We start from the raw sequence: 23,162 nt of genomic DNA, 5'->3' as shown, positions 1-23,162 counted from the left end.
ATAAACAAGGGAGGAGAAGGGATTTAATACTTCAGAGGGAGTAAGAGCTACCAGCCATTTGATATCTAGGATTCAGTGGCCATTGATGGCCTCCCAGACTGGGCGTGGTGTAGCAGGCAGGAGGCTATAAACACAATAAGCTGAGAGCAGACTTGGGGTGCTGAGCTATGACTAAAGGCAACTGAGCGACTGAGCTGTAAAAAGGAGGGCATCCCAATTCGAGGAGACTTAGAAGAACCTGTCCACTGAGCCATCTCATCAAAAGTATCTTAATGTATGTGTCTTTTATGTGCAATCCAAAGAAACCTGGGCAGGGTTGATAGCTTGGTCTGCCTAGAGCTTAAAGTGAGGCAGTAGAAACAGCACTCTACAGAGTCCTATGTGAGCAATCCATGGGCATTAAGGAGCGAATCCAAAGTCACCTTCCTAAGAGAGTTAGAGCTGACCCAGATGTAGCTTTTGATTATAACCATCCCTTCCTTTTGATCTTTTAGTGTTCCATTTGCTCAAGAATATTAGTGAGGAGGGGCATATGAGTCTAAAGGTTGTTCTTGGTTGTTAAATTGTCTTCATCTGAGATTAACCAAACCACAAAAGTAGAGGGAAAATCTGTGAGGAATTTCTGCTTAATATTAAGTCAAATTTACTTCTAATATTTGAGGTGGGAAGTCACACCTTTAACCCAGAACTTTAATCCTGATCTTTTTTTTTCTCTTTTAGTCTCCTACAGATACATCATTATTGGGAATGAGTCCTTCTCACTGGAGACCAGAGAAGAGACCTACAGTTCCATGATAATTAAATGTCATAGCAAGACATCAAAGCAAAATGTCAAAGTGCAAACGGAAGAAATTATTTAGGACAGTGTTTTGCAAACAAATTTTTATACAGATATTCTTGGAAGGAGAGCTCTGCAATTTTGCATTTCATATTTGACTTTGCTGGTACTCTGACTAGGATCAACATAAAACTTCTTGGGATTTTCTTAATCTCCTTTATGAATAGAGATGAATGCACAATCTGCTCTGTCGTCTATGTTATTATGGCTACAGTGAGGACCAAGTATGCTAAAGCTCTTCATCTGATTTTTCAAACAGCGTGCTCATACAAGTGTGGACTTCTGTGGGTTGTGGGAGGGCAAGGTTGAGAACACTGGCTGAGAGCTGCACCCCTCAGGCTGTCTGAAGCTTGCTCATAGCAGTGCATTTATGGGACGGCAACATGATTTCCTTACCACTTCCCCCCAGGAAATATTTTTTTCAATTCTTTATTTAATCTGATGGGTCTAATCTACATCGTCACCCAGGATGAGATGGGGGAGTTCTGCTCCAACCCTTACAGTAAGAGATGCTGAGATATGATGCTGTACCCACTAATGCCCTACATGGACGCCTGGCAGTTTAGACAATAAGCATGGCTGTCCAATATATGTGTTCCTACTGGTCTCTAGAAGGAGAGAGTGAGAAAATATGCCTTGTCCATATGAAGCCAAAAAAAGAATTTGTGGTTCTAGAAGACAAGGTATGAAGGACTTCGTGTAAATCCCAGTAACTGAGAAAGCAGCCTGGAGCCAGTTGTGTTGTTGAGACTTCAGACAGCTTGGCCTTTCCAAAAGTGACACAGCAGACTTCCATGAGCAAATCCTTAGCCTGGAAGATGTAGTTATGGTAGCCAAGAAAACAAACACAGAACTGTCCCCTTTGCCTGCCTCTTACTACTCTGCTCTCCCACATCACAGGAGGCTGAATGGTCTTCCGCATACCCTGAGATGCAGCCCACAAGGGACAGCACCTGCCTTCAACAGAGCTTCATCTGAGCCTGCCCTTGGCCTGTGGTGGATGTGCAGGAAGTGAGCTGACAGGAGAAACGTAGCCTGGCTGGGTCTCAAAGTGCAGCTTGAGACTCACCCACTGTGATTGTCAACACTTCCATGTCTCCATTGGGAGAGCAGTGTCACGATGTCCTCCTACTGTCTTCTCACTCCATTCATATGCTTCGTGTGACACAAGCTCATTCACAGTTCACAGGAGGCAGCATATCTTCAGAGCCCTCATGTCTGGGCACAGAAGCCAAGAGAGTAATGTCACAGTTCACAGTGATGATGTAGATAAGCCAGGGCCTTTCCTCCAAGTTTTACTTTCAAGTATATCCTTTTATTGCAGTTTACGCTACTCTTTCTAGAAGGCCACGTTGCGGGAGAGCAATTGGATTTTGCCTGATCCACAATTTACAGATTACTTACATAGACTCCTAGAGGATTTCAGTGGCAAGGTTTCCCTAAAGTTGTATGCAAACTAACCACACACACACACACACACACACACACACACACACACGGTGCAAGGATAATAGAGACGTGCATGTTGAAGTAAAGTTAGGACAGTGGATCTAGAAGTTAAGATGTGAAGTGTTATGCTAAAATCTAAGACCCTAGGATAGAGGATGGGAAACAATTGTGAGTGGTGCTTTCCCACAACTTGGCCACATGAACAATGAAGTATGAGACAACAGACCTGCATGGTCAAAGGCAAACCCCAAGAATGTACACAGTCTATTGAATGTGATTGCAGCTCATCTCTCTGATCTGTAATAGAAGAGTTCAGGTGTTTCCCACACACACTTACATGTAGCAGCTGAGGGCCAGCACCTCTCCTGCATACTACTTCATTATAGTCCACCCCTAGCATCCTGAAGGATATTTAAGAACGGACCTGACAGGTGATCTTTTGACCTAGCTGAATATGTAGCTGAAGCTGAGGATGTCAACATTCCCAGAGCTCTGTTGAGCAGTGGGTGCTGATTTACTCTGGCTCCCTTAGCAATGCTTCAGAAAACCAAGGAGACAGCCTCCTCAGGCCTATTCACAACTGCACAGGATGGAACTTGGCTTCAGAACACCATAGTCTGTAGGTACAAAGCCAGGATGAAAATACAAACTCCATCAGCACTCATTTGCTGTGGTGATGCCCAGAATCAAGATAGATCTCTCTAGACCCCAGGACTGTAGTAATAGATGCCTTGTATTGGTAGAACATGATCGTTTAGTACACCCACTTACTGCTCAGGACACCTAGAGAGGTCAGGAAGGAGCCAGTCCCGGTTCTGGTTCACTGACTAACAGTTCTTCACTGCACTAGAAAACTGCATGACACTCACACGTGTTGACTGAGAAATCTAAGGGGACCACTATCAGGGAATGGCAGTCAGAATAACTCTAGCGGAAAGCCTGAGATGATGGGGTCTATCTAGAAGTCTTCCCTCTCCCAGATATTAGTGTCAGACACAAACTGAACCAATCCAAAGGGGGAAGAGTCAGCTCTGAGCCGAGGATACCACACTAGTCTCTCCCTTCTTCCTAAGGACCTTTGTCTTCTAGATAAAAGGAGTAAAAGGCATAATGTCTCAGGAAAACAGTGGTGCCCTTCCCAACAACTGGCTTCTGAAATAGAGAAATTAATGATGTAAAGGCTCTGAGTTCCAGGAACCATAACAAGCAGGAAGTCCAGCTGCTTCTTATAAGCTCCCGGCTCCAGATTTCCATGCCTGGAACGCTCAGCTCAAGGCTGTCTCCTCAAGGAACCTCCTCACCCTTTGCCCAGAGCTCACTGAGCTTTCCCGTGGACCATTTATTTCTTCCTTTTTTACAACAAGACAGAAGGGCAGCTTCCTTCTCCCCAACTCTCATCTCTTCATGCTCTTTGTTCTTTCTCACGAACGGCCTGCTTAGCCTGGACAACAGGTCAATCAGTGAACCATAGAGGCACTGAAGGAACATCCCACAGGCAGTTGGTGCCACCACAACACTTGTGACACCACAGAAGATGCCAGGGCTCTCCTGGATACAAGAGATTGTTCAGGGAAGGGTCTACTGACGACGTCACTGGGAACTGCCAGGGCCTCCTGCTAACCAGCTTTCCTTATGGTGACCAGATTCTGAGGTGCCATCTCCAGGAGGCTCTCCAGTGACACACTGGAACCCTTTCCATATCTCCTCCCTCTAAAGCTAGAGATTTCTCTTTGCTCCATTAGTAGTTACATGCTCTGAAAGGGCAGATTGCGTCAGGGGCTTGGCATGGGGAGAAAGATCAAGGGACATGGGGTGGAAGATTCTTCTGGATAATAATTTTATTCCCAGATCCATTCCTGTGACATACATTCCCATTTCCTAGGTTTTCCTGTTTCCCAAAAGGCAGTATTTCCCTCCAGACCTTTAATTTATTGGATATTGGATTTCATTTTCTTATTGTGCATTCCTTCAAAGGTGTCTTTCTTTACACATATTCATGGATGTCTACTCACAAAGTCTCTATTTGCAATTCCTCTGTTGCAATGATCTTGGTAACATAGTGAACCCAGTTACACAGTGAATATACAACTTTAAATGTTGTGCACCTACTTCAAATGATAAACTTCCAAATCCTTTCTCAAAAAAAATAACCAGATATTAGTGAGCAAAGGACAATGTGGACGGAGATTGCTCTTCCGCGGGTCCATTAGATGTCACTTCTCTAGTATCCACCTTCCTGAGTTCCCAGGGCCAGGCCTGAGGGTGTTAGAGTTTGGACCATGATCCTGTATTCATGCCAAACATAAGATTCAGGAGGTTAGGCAGGGAGTGGAAGGGCTTGAGATCAGGTGAAAGCTCAACTTTAATAGGTCCAGAAGTTCTGGAGGGAGTCTATTTGGCATTGTCATCTGTGGCTTCTACCTTCTTGACCTAGTTGTGAGGAATCCATGTTAAAATTCCACCTAACCTCATAGCTGTAAGAGTGTAAAACATCACCACGTAGGTCCTTTGCAAATTGCTTTCATTGTCCTTTTCGATGCCCACTTGGCTCATGCAGTTTCACTACCACCAGGTCCAAATTAGGGGATATTGTTGATAGATTTAGAGGTTTACTGGGTCTCTCTGATACTCAAAGTAATAGACTTTACAGAGAACTGGACGGACAGGATTTCAAGAATAAAATAGTTGAAGAATTCTGCCAAGTGCTGATCTCTAAGACTTAGAAGCAATGGGGGGTGTATTCTAAACATAATATTCTATGGTTCAATCCCTCCTTGTATGGAGTACAGCAGGCCCAAAATAAGAAAAGAGCCTTTCCACCTTTCTTGGACTCTAATGAGAGTTTTCTTAGTGTCTCCTTTAATGTCTTGTTCATTATTTCCACCTGCCCAGAATTCTGCACAACAAAGACTCCAAACTATGCATAAATCTTTGACTGTTCTTTACAGGCTTTGGCCGTGAGATCTGGGCTATTATATGGCAGCATTCCTAGTGAGTGGCAAAATTAGCGGGAAAGTTCCTAGCAGAGCTTTCTAGTTGCTCTATGATCAGTTTCAGTCTGATGGAGTGAGTTTCTACTCACCCAGAAAAGGTATCAATAAATCAAGCAGGTACTTTTATCTTACTCTAGGAGGCCACGTGTCAGTTAATTCAGGTTCCCATAATTTATCAGAGCATTGGCTACCTGTATGCAATCCTTCTGGGTAAATGATCTCTGTTTTTTATTTACATAGGTGTAAATGTGACATCTGGCTTTGACATCTCCTTCTACACTGTCCAGTGTATGTGGGTATAACATACCTTGCTGATGGCAACTGAGAGAGTTCTGTGGACCCAAACAAGTAGTCTGGTAAAGCTGAGTTACCAGAAACCTGCCAAATGTTTCTGGAAGAATGATCTTTCCCTCTGGTGTTCACCACCAACCTCTGGCGTCAAGCTATCCATTTGATTCTTTTGCATCCTCGCCTCTTGGTTATACTCGAAATACACAAGATCTAAGGCACAAACCACATGAAACTCAAGAAGGATGATGAAAATGTGGATGCTTCACTCCTTCTTTAAAGGGGGAACAAAATATCCATAGGAGGGGATAGGGAGGCAAATTTGAGAGCAGAGAATGAAGGAATGGCCATTCAGAGCCTGCCCCACATGTGGTCCATATCTATCTATGTATATATCTACTATATCTATATCTATCTATATCTATCTATATCTATCTATATCTATCTATATCTATCTATATCTATCTATATCTATCTATATCTATCTATATCTATATCAATATCAATATCTATATCTATATCTATATCTATATCTATATCTATATCTATATCTATATCTATATCTATCTATATCTATATCTATATCTATATCTATATCTATATCTATATCTATATCTATATCTATATCTATCTATATCTCCACCAAAACTTGATAAGATGGATGAAGCTAAGAAGTGCATGCTGACATGAACCGGATATAGATCTCTCCTGAAAGACACAGCCAGAACATGTCAAATACAGAGTCAAATGCCAGAAGGAATCCACTGAACTGAGAACGGGACACCTATTGGAGGAATTAGGGAAAGGACTGAAGGAGCTGAAGGGGCTTGCAACCCCATAAGAACCAACCAGAGCTTCCAGGGACCAAACCACTACCCAAAGACTACACATGGACTGACCCTGCGTAGGTAGCAGTAAATAGCATTGTTGGGGCAGCAGTGGAAGGGGAAGCCCTTGGTACTACCAAGGTTGAACCTCCAGTGTAGGGAATGTTGGAGAGGGCAGTAATGGGGGTTGGACGGGGAGGGGACACCCATTTAGAACGGGAAGGGGAGGGGTTAAGGGGCTGATGGACAGGAAACTGGGAAAAGGAATAACATTTGAAATGTAAATAAGAAATGCCCAATTTAATAAAAATGGGAGAAAAAGAATAACAACAAACAAACCAACAAAACAATAAAGAAAATGTTCCAGGGGCAGTGCAACGGAATATGTGTGAACAATAAGGGGGATGTATAGGAGGATACACATATGGGGAAGGGAGAGGGAAGGGAATGGGGGCTTAAGGAAGGAAACAAGGGAGGGGAATAATGTTTAAAATGTAATAAAGAACTGTATCTAATAAAAATTTTAAAAGTATCGTTCCTCCAAAATTGCTGGAATTCAATAAATCTGCAGTCATAACCGATGCTGTATTACAAGGAATGCAGTGGCATACAGCTCCATGTGTCCTGATCGCTTTTTATATTCCCATACTGAATGGTTTTATTTCCTCTAAGGTATTAGAGAAATACTTCTGTGTTTCTCCTTTGTTTGTCATTATAAAGGAAGCTAAATTTGTGAGCACAAGGATAAAGCAAGGATATTTTTCATCATGAAAGTGGGTTCCACAGAGCATGACAAACTGTCTACATCAATAGAACAGGTTCCTGCGTAGCTCTGGCTGGCTGTGAACTGATGATGAAGCCTAAGCTGCATGAGACTTGCAGAACACCACTGTTGCCTTACACTTGTGCTGTTACAGGAGGAAGAACCACAGACGACTCAGGACGGTCTTGTGAGTGAAGGGTTAAAGGTCACATTTTTATTTATAGGCAAGCATTAATTTATTCAAGAACACTTTAAAGTGGGGAGTCAATGAGTTCAATGTATATAGCATTAGGAATATAGCATATTAATTAAAAAACTAAAGTTAACAAATAAATAACAAAACTTCAAACTTAAACAAATAAAACCAAATGCATAAAACCAAACTTCAAACTAAATATCAAATATAACAAGTAAATTAGTCAGCATTCAATTCCTGCTGTTTCTTCAACATATAACTCCAGCCTGTTGCTGGCCTTGCAAACACAGCAGAACGGCAGGTAAGATGGTAAAAATCTCCTCAAGATGAATGTAGACGCCTCATTCCGGGTGGTTGGTTGTTGATGGACAAGTCCTCAAAAGGTTAAACGTGAGGCGTGTTCCAGGCCACACCTCAAGGTCTTTCAAATGCAGCCCAAGATTGCTATGTTTACAAGGACTGAGATGTGGGAGGTGGTGTCAATCTTTGCACCCTCAGTGCTCCTGGTAGACAGTCCTGTCTCTGAGAGCTGTAATCCTGCTCTGTGCCCTGGGAAAGCTTCTGCTGCAGTGTTCAGACCTAGGGGTGGAAGAGACCTGGTGAGGACCTGCCATGTCACTTATCCCATACACAGCAGCACAATTCAGCAGGATAATCCAGGATGATCTTTCATCTGAGGTCATTCTCTCATGCCCAAGAGAGAAGGGGAAGAGATCCCACAGGCCTGCATATTTTCCCAGCTTTTAAAACTGCTAAAAATTGAACAGTGGAGAGCAGATAAATCCAATCATACATATACATTATATTTTAATATCATGTAGCAATGGCTAAATGTCAGTTGAGGAGAGATATGAACAACCTAGAAAACAATAGGAAGGCCTTGGAAACCCGGCCATCTCTGATATGAAGACTATTATTATTCCTCCAGTGCAGGAATATGCCTGGGGTCCACTTGACAACCTCAATATCAGCAAAGACCCAGAGAAACAATATCGCAAGAAGTACATGCACACTGAAGTGATATTATATTTGGCAAGAATATGCGGCATGGAAATCTTGCCGAGGGTAGGCATTGAACTCTAAAGCACATATTCATGCGGACAATAAACTATACCACTCCTTTGTTTATGGGTATCGTAAAACTATTTGTGGGGAGACTTAAAGGCACTGGGCTCAGATAATACTAGAGAGCTCAGACTGGAGGGATCAGTACACAATATCCAGAATCTCTATGGATCACATACACTTCATGGACGGAATTTCTTTTAAAATGGACAAGAATAATATTCTGATCTGCTCCTAGCTGACAGATGCTGAGAACTATGGAGAAAGTCACACACCCAATAAGACAGTTTATAAGTACAGGGAATCTACTTGGGTCCTCTCATCCTGTGCTTTCAACTCATCTCAGTGACACCGAAATTATGCTGCATCTTCTCAGACAAGGCCTTTTGCTCAGTGACCAGTTTTTGCTGATTCAGGGGCTACTGCAGACTTTCCTCCATTCTCTCCTCATCCTGGTCATTAGAAGATTATATTGCCCATGGAGGCATGCATGTATACAGACACAGACAGACAGATACCCAGACATACACACTTTTGAACTCACCCAATTATATTTGTTCACACATACAAGCAGAGTATTTTGCAGAATGTGGTTAGTTTCCCAGTTAATGGTAATAGAAGAGATCACCCAGTCTACTATTGTGGCATAAGAAACAAAAACCTGGAATGGGGTAAGTACACAGTGAGCATAGCCTAAAGACAGCTCAGCCAATAAAGTGTATTCCCATGAAAATCAGAAATTAGAAATGTGACATCTAGGCCTGTTAGCCAAGCCTCCTTAGCAAGGTCACAAGGCTGTGCACAGGAGGCTGATTTCAGGAAACAGAGCACTGGGGGTGGGGGCAGGTGAGCCTCTTCAGTCCTCTGCCCACTGTTTCCCAGTGCATGCAAAGTGAGCTGCATTTTCCAATATGAGGTCCCTTTACCATACAGTACCTGACAGGGGAGCCAAACTACCAGCACAAACAGCTAGGAAATCTCCATAACCACAATCCAAGGTAAAACTTGGACTGGGATGCTATCAGATATAATTCGAGTAAGACAAGGCTAATTCAAAGCCAAATGCTGGCAGGTATAATCAAACTCAGCCACAGTCCATGGAAGGGCTGGACAACATTGTACCTTTTCACTTTCTGACTGGTGGACTTCTGGATAATTTTGATTCATGGCTGCTCTGAGGTGAACCCCTACAACACTAATGTGCCACAGTTTCTCTGCTGACACCTACTTCTTCTTCTGGAATCGCTGTGTCAAAAGGTTGAACTTTCTTTCACAAGAGTTGTACATGGCTTCTCACAGGGCTACCCATATGACACCTCCAGCAATGTCTGAGGGTCATCACTGTTCTAAACCCTCCTTACAGATGATTTTCACTCAGATCAAATGATTTTGAATAACAATGGTTAAGAGTGCCACAGACCCAACATAGGGTGAGTGCTGTGGACTATTTTGAGCCTAAGTTTCTGTCTGAGGCACAGATGTGATTCCACCTCAGCATAACTCCTGGACATCTTCTGCTTGCAGATTCAACTCTAACCAAATTAATCTTTCAATTAACAAATTCCAGACCAAACTCCAAAGCCAAGGTGTATTCAACCAAGTTTAGGCCAATCTGGAAAGAAAGTGGTGGCAGGTAACGATTAACATAATCAGTATGTTGAGAAGACACAACAAGCACGTGACCTTCCAGTGTTACTATACACCGAGAGCAAAGAAGGCAGAAGAGCCCTGAGTCATCAGTTTCCACACTCAGGTACATGGATATCACACAGCAGCCTCTCCTCACATCCCTGTACCCCATTCCTGAGTTTTTCTCCAAGTAATGTCAATGTTGATGAATAGTTTTCCCAGTGTAAATAGATTGAATAGTGATAGAGACCCCATTAAGAACAGTTTAAAATGTAATTGGAAAGATTATGTTTTCTCTTCTTCTCTCTCTCTCAGAGTGTTTGTGTGTGTGTGTGTGTGTGTGTGTGTGTGTGTATACTTTTACATGTTTCTAAATATGCACATATAGACTTATACAATATATATAAATATATGTATATGTGTCTGTGTTCAGAAACTTGATGAGTTCACACACACATGCGAAAAAACACACATATACACACACTTCTATATATAAGACACCCATATCACAAATAATTAAAACAAACAACTTCCAAAGTACAATATGCACCATAGCCATAAACATGATCACACATATATGTGCCCACAGACAAAAACATACAAGAAACACGCCCACAAACAAACAGACATAGTCAGAGAGAGATGGAGAGGGGAAGGGAGAGAGAGAGGGAGAGGGAGAGGGAGAGAACAGATATCATAAGTGAGAAGCAGAAAAGAATGGGGAGGCCATCATGCTGGAGGAACAGTTGTTGAATACAGATTAGGCAAAGGAAATGTGTCAAGTGAGAGCTTAGACACTGCTATCCATCCCTTAAAAGTAAACCTGTGTAGGGAATGCACTTCTTGGGCACACTAGGTTGGGAGTTGGAGAAAAATTTCCCTCTAATCCTCACATATCTCACACAAACCCTCACCGTGAGAGAAGTCTTTCCTACATCCCTGTTCATCCAGTCAGCTCCAGGACATAAGCCACAGGAAAGACCACTAAAACACTGACATAAAACAGGACAGACAAACTGCTTCTCAAGCTCTGTCACTGTAAACCACGATTTGGACAGGCAGAAGGGAAGATTTTCAATGTACGGGGAAAAGGAGAGAAAGTCCACAAGCCCCATCATGACTGACAATGAGAGCCATTCTTTTGGCAATTGAACTGAACTCTAATCAGCTCTGTGCACTACAAAGATAGCTACCACATGGCATCCCACTAGCATAATGGCATGTAAGTGTGCAGTGTGTGATCAACAGATCCCCCTTAAGGAAATGCATTTTCTAGTTGAGCAGGAGGATTTGGTTGTCAACCCTCCAGTTTCTTGCATGAAGCTAACATCACAGAAAGTTTAGTAAATGGTCAAAGAGATGAACAACTGGATGAGACCTAGGAGAGTGTCTGGATAAGGTGGAGAAGGTTAAACTGGTTTCACTTGGTTTATGCTTAGATATCAGGAAAACCTGCCCTTGATGCTTCATTCATCCTACCTGAGTCTGCTTGTTACGCGGATTTTCATACTGGCTTCCCCACAGAACCTTGTTGTTTCCTTAATAGACTCTTCCAGTGCAATCTGTTCCCATAGAAGCTCCCTGTTCTCATTCCGTGCTCTCTGGGCATTGTTCTTCAGCTCAAACAACTCAGTTAGGAAGGGGCAGAAGCTGCGGCTGAGACACAAAGTAAAAATGGTGAATCCCAGCCGGTCTCCAATTTCCTCCCACTTCTCCAAGTCCATTACTCCTTCTAGGGTCCTGATCCGAAAAGAGCCCAGATTATAGTCCAAGTCCACAGTAGCCATGGAGCATGACCTAGAGATAGGTCAAATGGAGAAAAGAGCCACATTCCAGAAGACTCAGGGCACTTCTCAAAAACCTGACACCATTGATTCAAGTTTTTCCCAGAAGAGGACTTAATCCCTATTTGTGCTTATTTGTCCATTTTATTAGAATGTCACTTGGAGGCCAATCTTTCTGTGTCCTGTGTGTCCTAGAGCCTTCCTTAGACACAGGCTTCAGGTCTGCTTCAAACACTATAAAGCGTGATCCTCACTTTACTTCACAGATAAGAATGGGCTGACACATGCTGTGCCTAGTGCTGGGGTCACAGCCTTGTAAGTTACTCACCAGTACCAGTCATTTTCCAGTGTGAGGTGTGTATATTTGACCAAAGCTCTATTGACCTGCTCGCTCATTTTCTTCATGTCGGTCATCACTTCCTGGTGCTGCATCGTGAGCATCTCGGACTCAAAGTTGTTCCTGTGGAAGGGCATGGTCCAAGGATGAAATAACATTACGAATGAAGGATTCAAGTATTACATGAATCCTGAACTACCCCAGCCTAGAATATGCCACGCCCTTGCTCCTTGGTACTGGGTCCATTTGGTATTTATAAGTTTATTATTATGGACACCGGGACAGCAGTGCCAGGAAACAGAAGGAGGGAGCTGATTTTCTTGAGCTCCCTGAGGGAGTTTGAAGGAATAGACTAGCTTGCGAAGAACATTCAAGGAACCTGTGCCACGATCCAGGCTCCAACTTAAACCCATGAAGACTATTGTCCTGTTCTTAGGTAACAATTCTCAATCATAGAATCTATTGCTACATGAAAACCCAAAGGAACATGAACAGTATTTACAGGGAAAAGTATTTATAACACACACCAGGAGATTCCCATGTGCGTCCACCTGAGCAGATGTGAAATGTTCTACTGCCTACTGCTCACAGTGAGGCTCTCACCCTCATCATCATCATGCCATGGAAATTGACACAGGATAATTCTCAGACCAAATCAGTACATAGAATACCCATATCTTAAGTGATACACACAAACGCACTCACACATGCAGACACACACACAAACTCATACAAAACTAGCTCTCTCTCTCTCTCTCTCTCTCTCTCTCTCTCTCTCTCTCTCTCTCCCACTCTCAAATACAATTAGAATGCCAAATAAATACAAGGATGTGGCATTATCTCCAAATACAATGAATAAAATCAGAGAAAACCAATGATACCCTGTTGTCAGTCCAGTCACACACAGTGAGGCAGCATGAGGGATTAGGCCCCTCCAGCTCTTCACAGGACCTATTGAACACAAAGCACCTCCACGTCAATTACAACAATGATTGGTCATAATCAGAGCACCTAGAAATTCCCACAAGCCAACACCTGTCCAGGCTCCTTAAACCACACAATGAGAGCTCACACACTACTACCCTCATTCCCAGACTGTGATTCAGGCCACAGGCTATGATTTATGTTTGTAGGAATTAAAATAGCCTGTGCCACCATCTCATTCCCATCTGGACTTCACATTCTGATGCAATCAGGAAAGTGATTTTGACCATGAGGACACCCTGGAGTTGTAGCCTACTGAGATGTGAGGAAATGTGGATTTAACAGAACTTGCATTGTGACTACCTGTCATTTAAATTCTTTCCCGGGTAATCGGCCAGGATTCTCCTGAGTTCATCTCTCTCCTTCTGCATCTTGTGGAGAGCAATTTTGAGGTTCTCCAGACGATTCATTCTCTCCTCCTCAACAGGTGTTGTGGAGGGTTGGGATGATGCCTTCTGATCAGACTCTGTAGGTAGATAAACACCAGTAAACAGGCATATATGTGGACATAGTGTCAAGGAAAACTATGCTTAGTCTAAAACAGAAGTCTGAGGATGAACAGTTCTACAGATACAGTGAATCCCTGACAAAGCAAGAAAGCTATCTTTAAGCTGAACTCAGCTAGGTCCCTGTTCCCACCATCATAGCCATAGGATGACATATGCCATCATAGATATAGATCACACCTCCTAAAGCCATTCTTCTGTCACTGAAATTCTAAAGCTGGCCTAAACAAGAAGAATTGGAGGACCTTCTCAGCTAATGTCTGATGTGAGGCAGGTAAGTCCTTGAGTCCAAACTGCTTAACATCTTGAATCATGTGTGTTCAAATCCAACTGAGACCTTGATATATGACCAGGAGAGTATCCCTCTTGGCATCAATTACCCACGTAATCTACAGGACCCTGCTGAGAATGAAGTGCTTTGATAGCCTATCCTGGGAGAGACACTTTGTTATTCTTACAGGGGCTCATCCTGGTATTCTTTGACACTGCCCATGACATTGAAGAGATCCAAGGAAAGGCCCTTGACATATAACAGTTCTTGTTTCTCTGTCAAACTAATGATCAGAAATTGTTGAGTCTGGGTCAGCCATTTAGGAAGACTGAGGCTCTAAATCATACGAACTACTCCTGGAAGGACCAGCTCAAGCCAACCTCCTCCAGGAAGCTCCCCTTGCCCTGCCCAGTACTCATTTGACCTCCTCAAGGACCTTTCCATTCGTCTTCTTCTCCAACGTGAAAGAAGGCTGGCCTCCCTCTGCCTTGGTCTGGTGCCTGCATGGATATGATTGTCCCTCCGAAAGAGACTGAGGATCCTGGAGAACATGCCTCCTTGGGAACCCATTAGAAACTGAAGGGAAATCACTCAGGCAGTTGGTGTCACCACAACACTGGTGACATCACAGATTCTAGTGTTCTCCTGGATACAAGAGAATTTCCAAGGAAGACACTACCGGTGATGTCAGTGGGAAATGCCATAGCTTACTTGCTAACTACCTCCACCCAGACTGACCAGGTTCTGCAGTGGCTTTTCCAGAGACTCACTTTTGAGCCAGGAACACGCATTCGCACACTCTCCTTCCAGAGCTTCAGAGTTCTCACTCCTTCATTACAACTCAGTTGCTGAGGAGAGGGAGAGTTGTATCAGGCCTTGAAATGGATAGAACATCTTTGTTAACAGCCAAAGATCTAAAGACCGTGGATGATGGATATTCTTCTTCCTGAAATGTATAAACCCAGGGTCCATGCATGTGACAAATAGTCCTATTTCCACAGTTTTACTGTTCCATAGAGGCCAATATTTTTTTTCCTACACCTTTAAATGTATGCAAGTTGGAGTATGTTGTTTCATGGACTGTTTCTTGAGAGGGGTCATGGTTTCAATATATTCACCCATGTTTTTTCCCGAAATCTCTGTCTTACCATCCCATTTTGTGCAATGGAAACTCCCTTTACCTGGCAACATAGGTTCTCAGGTATAGAGCAAACATCAAATTGTAAACTTTATGTCCATTCTTAAAGTTAAAATCCCCAAAAGTGAGGGAACTGAGACCCAAGCGAGAGCCATGGAGGTGCAGAATGCAGAAGTGCTGCTGGCCAAGGAAGAGCAGGAGGAAGCAGAGAAGCTGTAGCACATCATGGTGCACACCTGGGCAACCTGCTGGCTTCACTCAGAGGACCTGCAGGGTGCTTAACCATCATTTATAACTCGGTGTCTGGTTCCCTCCTCTGGCCGCCAAGGGAACTGCATTCAGAGGAACCACGGACAAAAGTCATCCAAAGAACAATTCACCAAAATAACTAAAAATGAATACACTTTTCTTTCAAAAAGCATACAAATGTATGGTCAAGTCAAACAAAGCCCAAGGAAACACAAGAAATGAAATATTTCACAACAACCCAAGAGTGCAAGAAACAGCATAAAAACAATCTCTTAAACCTATAATAATTCTATATGTATTTCTTGAAATAGCAGTTGCAGTAAGCAACCGGGCTGTAATGCTCTTATAAGTTCCATAGCCCCATCAACCCTTGTCACAGTCTCCACCTGTTTGATTTTTTCTTAATTACAAATATGTGTGAGTTAGAATCCTGAGTCTGTCTGGGATCAGACTGTAAACTGTAGTCAATGTAACACTGGCAATCATTAGCCACAATCTTTAAGTTTCCCTCCTAACCCCAGAGCACAGCCATAACTTTGGAAAGCAAAACTCACCCTCCACCAAACTGTCTATCCTCCAAAATCCAGTCTCTCCAAAACACCAAGTCCATTCCTCATGCTATTAAAGTATGACGGCCAAACCTTGCATGAGAACGAACGATGGTGCAGGCTCTAATACTTGGGGAATCAACCAGCATTTAAAGTTTTCACCATTATTTCTTTTAAACATGAAACATAAAACATTCAAGCAACGAGAAGCAAATCCCAAACATAAATTGACATCCGTGGACAGCTTGGTGCACCAAGGACAGACAATAGACATAGAGGGAAGGAGGAGATGGTGTCCCACCAAAGGGACCCAGATATCCTACCTAAAGGACCCAGAACCAGAAATGAGCACTTCTCCAATAGGAGCCAGCAAGGAGGCAGGATGTCCCTAGGAGAGCTCTTAAAAAGCTTAATCTCATTTTCCTTCTTTTGCCAAAGCATCTGTGGAGAGTCTGGGAGGACTGTTTTTCTCAAACCATTTTCTCTCTTGTCTGGGGTGTAAACTGTCTCTAATCAGAGTCCAAAGACTAAAAGCATCTATGAGAATTGACTTTGCTTCTCTAGATTTTAGCATAACTCTAAAAGAACACATACACAAAAAACATTTTACCATTATTACCTTGTCCCTTTTTAGGTGGTTTACTCACCACTACCCCAAATCTTTATTTTCTTTTACATGTGCTTTCAATTCCCACGATCCTTCTGTATCCTGCTTACTGGGATCTTTCCTGGCCCATTTTCCCCAATGTGTCCCTCCTACACTGGTGGGCTTCCTGGGACCATCTCCTCAGGTTGTTCTCTCTTTCCCGATCTTGGTGGGACCTCCATTTGATGATGCCTGTGTCATCAGGACAGTGAGAACCAGGCATAGGCCTATAAGACTTAAGAAGAAACACACACTTGGGTCATTCGTGTTAAAAGAATGCTGTCCGGACTTTACTGAGATCTCCTTATATACCAGAGACAAAAGCCGTGGAAAAACAATAAAGCAGGTGAAAATTCCCAACCAGGAAAATAGGAAAAGGGGAAAAATCTGCATCATGGCAGGTCCCGGCCCCAACACAGGGGTGTAAACAACTTCTTAACAACAATAAGCTGAAAGGCTCAGCAAGAGGAATGGGTGCCATGGAAGGTCCTGGCCCCAAATCAGGGGCCGAGAGCAGCTGCCAAAGGTGTAAACAACTTCTGGCCATAGCAGGCTGAAAGGCACAGCGAGGGGGAAGGGAAACACTCCAAGGCAGGGCCCAACAGGCTAATATAAGAATATAATTCAAAAACTAAAACGATATATCAAGAAAAATAATTAAAATGTGCTACATATCTAAGCATAACATTCATAATAAAAGAAGCTCAAATGACCGAGAGATTCATAAGAAATATTCATCATTCTTGTACATCACACAAATGCAAATCAAAATTACTCTGAGATCACTTTTCATATTTGTCAGTATGACTAAGTTTAATACCATGTGTGACAACTCACGTTGACTGGGTTATGGAGCAAGGGGAACATTCATATTCTCCTGGTGGAAAGACAAACTTCTACAACAACTTCTGAAATCAGTACGATGGTTCTTCAGGAAGGTGAAAATTGTTATACCTTAAGATACATCTCCAGGTCTCATGTCCAGATGTTGATTCATCCTAGAATAGACACCTTTGCTCAACCATGTTCAGTGAAGCTCGTTTGTAATACTTAGAATTTGGAAATATTTAAGTTGTCCCTTAACGGATGACTGCATAAAGAAAACGTGGTGCATTTACAGATTGCATTGCTGCTTAACAATTACAAAAGGGAAAAAGGAAGCATGCACTATGCAGGACAATGAATGGATCTAGTAAAAGTCATTCTGGATGAGGCAATCCAGGCTGAAAAAGACAAATGCGATACATATTCACTTAAATGTGGATGTTAGCTGTTGATTCTTCAATCTGTGTAACTGTATGATCAGTTTAGTGTGAGGGTCTAGGGACGTGGGCCAGACTGTCCTCATTTAGGGAAGTACAAGTTCACTCATGGATGGCTGAGGGACACTGTCAGAACAGGAATGTCAAATGTGAAGAGACAGGGAGAGGGCAGCAATGGAGGGAACATAGAGAGGGACAGCTAAAATGAGGCACTGTATCGAAGCCTAAGAGAGTAGAAACCCTAATTACTTTTTACATTGCTTTATAAAGGTAACTAATGATTTATTATAGGTGCAAGTAGAGAAGTTAAAATGTTGCTTGGGTTCATCTATGTGAAATTGCAATAATAAGTAAGTCACAACAATTATGGATTTTGACTTTCAATGAACCTGATTATGTTACAGATAATGAATATCTAGTCCTTATGGAGACATCTGTCACCATCTATTATACACTAGTCATTTTATTTGTTTACATTTCTTTTTTTTGGTTCTTTTTTTTTCGGAGCTGGGGACCGAACCCAGGGCCTTGCGCTTCCTAGGCAAGAGCTCTACCACTGAGCTAAATCCCCAACCCCTTGTTTACATTTCAAATGTTATCCCCATCATTGGTCTCTCCACTTTGAACCCCCATACCCTCCCAATCCTCTTTGGTTCTAAGAGTGCACTCCTCCATCTACCCACCCACTTCCACTTCACCCCTCTAGCATCCCCCTTCTCTGGGACATCAAGTTTCTAGAGGGCCAATTGCCTCCCTTCCCAGAGATGTCAGATGAGCCAGTTGTTGCTACACATGCTCTACACTTTATGTATCAGGAGCCGTGGCCGGGACCATATATCCTCTTTAGTTGGTAGTTTAGTCCCGAGGAACTCTGAAGGCTCCAGTTAATTGATATTGTTGTTTTTCATATTGGGTTCCAATCCCCTTCATCTCCTTCAGGCTTTCCCCTAACTCTTTCATTGTGGTTCCCAGGCTTAGTCCAATGGTTGGCTGTGAATATCTGCATCTATGTCTTGAACAGAGGCACAGGAGAGGCTAGAAGGAAGCCTCGGACTCCAAAGTAAGGTAATAGGATGTAATTCTGCATTTGCCCAGAAGATGGCGACATAGGATCGTATTCACACACACTTGTTTCTCACTAACCTCTTAGTTCTGTCCAGCGTGTCAGGTAAGGTCCGCAATGTGCTCTGTGACTGAAGATCCTTCTGCTTGCTGGAACTCGATCCGCTGCGTGGAATACTCTCGATCGACGATGGGCGTCTGTGTCGGTGGACGCAAAGACTCCAGGAATTGTGAATGAATGGACTGAGTTGAGCAGACATTGAATTCATCTGAGGGGTTGGCATCTCCAGAACCTGCAGCTTAGCATCCATGGATCCAGGAGAGCACAGTGTGCAGGGCTGAAATCAGATTCTGTAATGGGGAGGAGGGAGAAACTAAGTTTTTGAAGTATTTGTTCTGTTTGAAAGCACAAAGTGGGAGGTCAGTCAGTTTTCCTCTTTTTGCAACATCTTACTCTGAGCTGCAGGACATATCCTGGGGTATATTGCTTTCCAGATTCAATGGGCTTTTCCAGTTTCCTGAAACAGCATGGCCCTACTTTGGTGGACTGACTGGTAGGAAGTGGAAAGGTCCTCTGAGGAGCAGATGAGGATCATAATAGGAAAGACCAAAAGAAGAGGAAAGACACAGTTATGAAAGGGCTGCTGGTGGGTACAAGGCAACAACAAGAGTAATTCTCAAAGCCCTGTTTTACTATAGCACTGTGGGAAGCATAACCACAAGCTGACAGGAACAAATTGTTAAAATAAACAATGCATTTGTTCCCGTTCTCCAAACTTCTCTGTTTTTTCCACCAAGGTCAATAGAAATTTAAGCCTCAAGTACACCTTCTCTTATGGTTCCATACCTCAGCAGGCTGAAAAATCTGCCAACAGGCCTTGACCTACCTTGACTATGCCCAGCAGGCAGACCTTTTCTCTCTTTCTTTTCCTCTGTTTGAGAGCAGGAGCAAATGACTTTATACTGTGGGAGGATTTCCATTATCAGCAAACAAATTTTCCTAATTCATTAAAGCTAGAAAGCCAGTAATTGATGGGCTGGTGCGGTAAGGTCACTCTAACTAAACTATCCCATGGGGAAAAATAAAAGAGACAGCCACACCTGTGTTTAGGAAACAAGATGTCCGCAGGAGATTTGAGTATGGGTGCTGAGTAGGAGAGAGGAGGTCATGAATCCAGCTGGAAAAGCCCACCCCACTTTTAGATGTGTTTTCAAAAGGCATGTATTAGAAATTTAACTGCAAAAAAAGTGTGTCAGCAAATGTGCTCTAACGATAGGTGATTAGGTTTGGGGGCCATATTGACACAGAAACTGGATTAATGATAATATCTTGGGAAGTAGCTTGTGTTACAAGGAGAACTTCAGTTATCCCTTGCCTAGGCCATCTACTGTCTTTTCTTCTCTTTTTCCTCTCCCACTCTTCTACCTGGGCTGATGTAGCAAAAGGCTCTTACCAGAGACAAGTCAAAGGAGAATTGATGTGAAATCTTTAGCTTGTTTTCTTGGAGACACATTAGACTGGAAAGGCTGTGAGGGAGCCAGGCGGGAGGAGACTGCAAAAGGCAGAAGGAAGCAGTGACTGCACTGGTCGTGTTTCCCATTCTGTCACAGAAGCATTTTAAGAAAGGAGGGTTCCATTGGCTCAGAGTCGGGAAGCACAGACTCCATCCTAGAAGGGGTGAGTGCAGCCGTGAGAGGTGCAGTTGGTAGAAGTGGACTGGCTGGCAGGGTGTGAATGAGACTCTTTCCATGTGGATGGAGCAGGGAGCAGAAATAGGGAAATTCTACCTCTTAGCTTCCTCTCTGGGCCATTCAGTGCAGGCTCCTAGTGTGAGAGTTATGGTGTTACCACCATTCAGAGTGAGTTTTACGTCTATTCTCTCCCCAAAACCCCTCAGAGTGACATTCAAAGGCCTGCTTCACTAACACACTAGGCAATTTTTACCTTCCTCAAGTTGTCAATGACCAGCAGCAGAGCAAGGCAAGAAGGTAGCACGGCCGTTTAGAGGGAGGAATCAAGGAGTAGTGTTCGTGCAAGCCAGAAGAGACCTACAGGAAAGCTGGACATCAAAGAGCCACACACATTCTCTTATGGATTTTCATGGTTTTCCCAGGGTGAGATTCAGATGCATGTGGTAGTTACAGGCATTTCTGGCTGAAACCAGTTTTCCTATGTGACATTAGGAAACAGTTGTAATAAAAGAAAGTTTCAAACAGCAAACTGTTCTGATTCTGATGGACACAAGTCTGATACTAGGCTGGAATTCTCTTCATAACTTTCGATACTTTTGAAAATAAAGGATAGGTAGTATAATGTACTTGAATCCTAAAATATTGTGAAATATGTATCTCATAAATATGCATTACATGATATTCAGTTGAAATTGCTGGGAATAGTACTTTCTTCTATCCCTATAACCACTCTGCTCTGGACAGAATTACCAAAGAATATGATGACTTGGGCTGTGTGTATGTGTGTCTTTGTGCGTTCTCTGTGTGTGTTTATGTGTGTCTATTTGTTTCTTTGGGTATGTTTGTGTATTTATGTGTTTATATATTTATGTGAAAATGGAGGTTCTGTCAACTTACTGTATTTTTTCATAGTAGCTATTGTCCACAGTGTTTTATGAGATGAAGTCTTTCGTTATGGCAGATGGAGTCAGAGAGACTACAGAAAGGTCAAAGTATGGGGTTGGGGGTTGGGGGTTTAGCTTAGTTGTAGACGCTTGCCTAGAAACCACAAGGCCCTGGATTCGGTCCCCAGCTCCGGAAAAGAAAAAAAAAAAGAAAGAAAGAAAGAAAGAAAGATCAAGGTATAGAGGAAGGGGCAGGGAAGATATCACAGCAGTTGAAATCACTTATTGTTCTTCCAGAGGATCTGGAATTGGTCCCTGGTAACCATACAAAGACTAACACCAACCTCGATAGGCAAAGCTGTCTCCCAGATCCTGCCCACAGTTGGCAACCTCGTGATCCACCCATACAAAAGGCAAAACACAGATCCGGGTCTAGCGGCTAAGAGTGACATTGCCTATCTAATCCGGAGGGGAGGAGGCTGGCAGCCAGCAGCAGCGGCAGCGACAGGGGCGTCCAGAATACTCCAGGCCACCACCCTCCCCACCCACCACTTGTTTGGGCGGCCTTAAAGAGTTGAGTAAAATCAAGCTGGTAACCAACCATGACTGAAGGAGGATTTGATCCCTGTGAATGTATTTGCTCTCATGAACGTGCTATGAGAAGACTCATCAATCTGCTCCGGCAGTCCCGGGCCTATTGTACCGACACAGAATACCTTCGGGAATTGCCAGGGCCCTCCGGTGACAGTGGCATCAGCATCACTGTGATCTTGATGGCCTGGATGGTGATCGCTGTGCTCCTCTTTCTACTGAGGCCTCCTCACCTGAGAGGCTTCAGCCTTCCTGGAAAGCCCTCCAGTCCTCACAGTGGACAGGTCCCGGCAGCCCCTCCTGTGGGCTAACATCCTGGTGTGGGAAGCAGCGATTGTTTGACACCCTGCACGACCGAAGGACTGAAGAGAACCTGGCACTACCTGTCTCTCCTTTTCCATCTGCAGTTTCATGAGCTTCTAGAAGTTTCACTTGCCAACTGCCTTTGTTTCCTGTGTTGCCACAGTCCTTATTTACAGTATACCTGAGTAAACGATTTCTTTGAAAAGTCGAGGGCTATGTTGGTTGACCTAAGCTTAAACTTTCCACTCGTTCTCCCTGGAACCCTGACCATAGCGTCTGTGGTGGTTTCTGGCCCAACTGAAGGAAACTTAAGGTTTCTGCATTTAAGTATTTTAAGTGGTTTGGATAGATTTTAATTCTTTTCATAAGGTATTTATTTTGGGTTCTCTGGTATGAGTGACAGAGCCGTGCTGTGGTCATTTTACTGTGGCAGTTTCCTGTGGGTGGCAGTTTTCTGTAGTCCTTGACACTGATGCTTTAGATCATTTTTCTTACAAAGTCCAGCTGGCTTATATGGCTAGAATAGGGAAATCGACTTGCTTGTATACTGATTTTTTAAAATAATTCCCATTAAAAATTTCTGTTGTTAATACTTTAAATAAACATGATTGATTAATATTTTTAAAAGAGCTAAAACCCTCAGAGACCTAGAAAACCATGGATGGCTTCCTCTTTAGTCAACTGGAGCCACAAGAATGTCAGAATCACACAGCCAATCAGAATTCACCTAAAACCAGACACTACAGAAATGATCTCATTTACATAGAAAGAATTGGCTGATGGGAAAGGATAAGCAAAGTTGCTCACCACAAGCATGAAAGGACTCTTCACAACTGGGCATAGGGACTCAAAGTGCC

At 43.2% G+C, this 23,162-nt stretch overlaps 1 protein-coding gene and 1 pseudogene across 13 annotated transcripts in view; both read right to left on the bottom strand.

The window, feature by feature from the left end:
* LOC148000799 (uncharacterized) overlaps positions 1-23,162 on the bottom strand; it is a 42,913-nt pseudogene that overhangs the window by 6,496 nt on the left and 13,255 nt on the right. The window lies entirely within an intron of this gene.
* Positions 7,344-22,605, bottom strand: LOC148000800 (uncharacterized). 12 transcript variants are annotated; one of them, XM_087586757.1, is made up of 13 exons: positions 20,290-20,388; positions 19,723-19,798; positions 19,290-19,409; positions 18,917-19,186; positions 17,466-17,509; positions 16,513-16,746; positions 15,305-15,400; positions 14,701-14,778; positions 14,346-14,575; positions 13,457-13,619; positions 12,161-12,292; positions 11,528-11,704; positions 7,344-7,933 (listed from the first exon to the last, which is right to left on the bottom strand). In XM_087586757.1, the coding sequence occupies exons 9-13, from the start codon at positions 14,347-14,349 to the stop codon at positions 7,849-7,851; spliced, it is 561 nt and encodes a 186-aa protein (XP_087442883.1). In that variant the 5' UTR covers positions 14,350-14,575; positions 14,701-14,778; positions 15,305-15,400; positions 16,513-16,746; positions 17,466-17,509; positions 18,917-19,186; positions 19,290-19,409; positions 19,723-19,798; positions 20,290-20,388; the 3' UTR covers positions 7,344-7,848. The 12 variants fall into 12 exon arrangements, with proteins under 12 accessions (XP_087442883.1, XP_087442884.1, XP_087442891.1 ...); XM_087586758.1 differs by lacking the exon at positions 14,346-14,575 and adding exons at positions 13,051-13,120; positions 22,013-22,605 and having other exon boundaries at positions 15,305-17,509; XM_087586765.1 differs by lacking the exons at positions 14,346-14,575; positions 19,290-19,409; positions 19,723-19,798; positions 20,290-20,388 and adding exons at positions 13,051-13,120; positions 22,236-22,407 and having other exon boundaries at positions 17,349-17,509.

The sequence above is a fragment of the Rattus norvegicus genome, chromosome 15, assembly GCF_021556685.1.
Source record: "Rattus norvegicus strain SHRSP/BbbUtx chromosome 15, alternate assembly SHRSP_T2T, whole genome shotgun sequence".
NCBI classification, from domain to species: Eukaryota; Metazoa; Chordata; class Mammalia; order Rodentia; family Muridae; genus Rattus; species Rattus norvegicus.
The sequence above is the reverse complement of the archived record's forward strand: the minus strand, read 5'-3'. Positions and strand labels throughout refer to the sequence as shown.

Coding starts and splice junctions, on each gene's coding strand:
- LOC148000800 (XM_087586757.1), bottom strand. Junction 11,705..12,160: donor CTGGAAAATGACTGGTACTG/GTGAGTAACTTA, acceptor TTTGTGTCTCAG/CCGCAGCTTCTGCCCCTTCC. Junction 7,934..11,527: donor CGCGTAACAAGCAGACTCAG/GTAGGATGAATG, acceptor TTCCACCCCTAG/GTCTGAACACTGCAGCAGAA.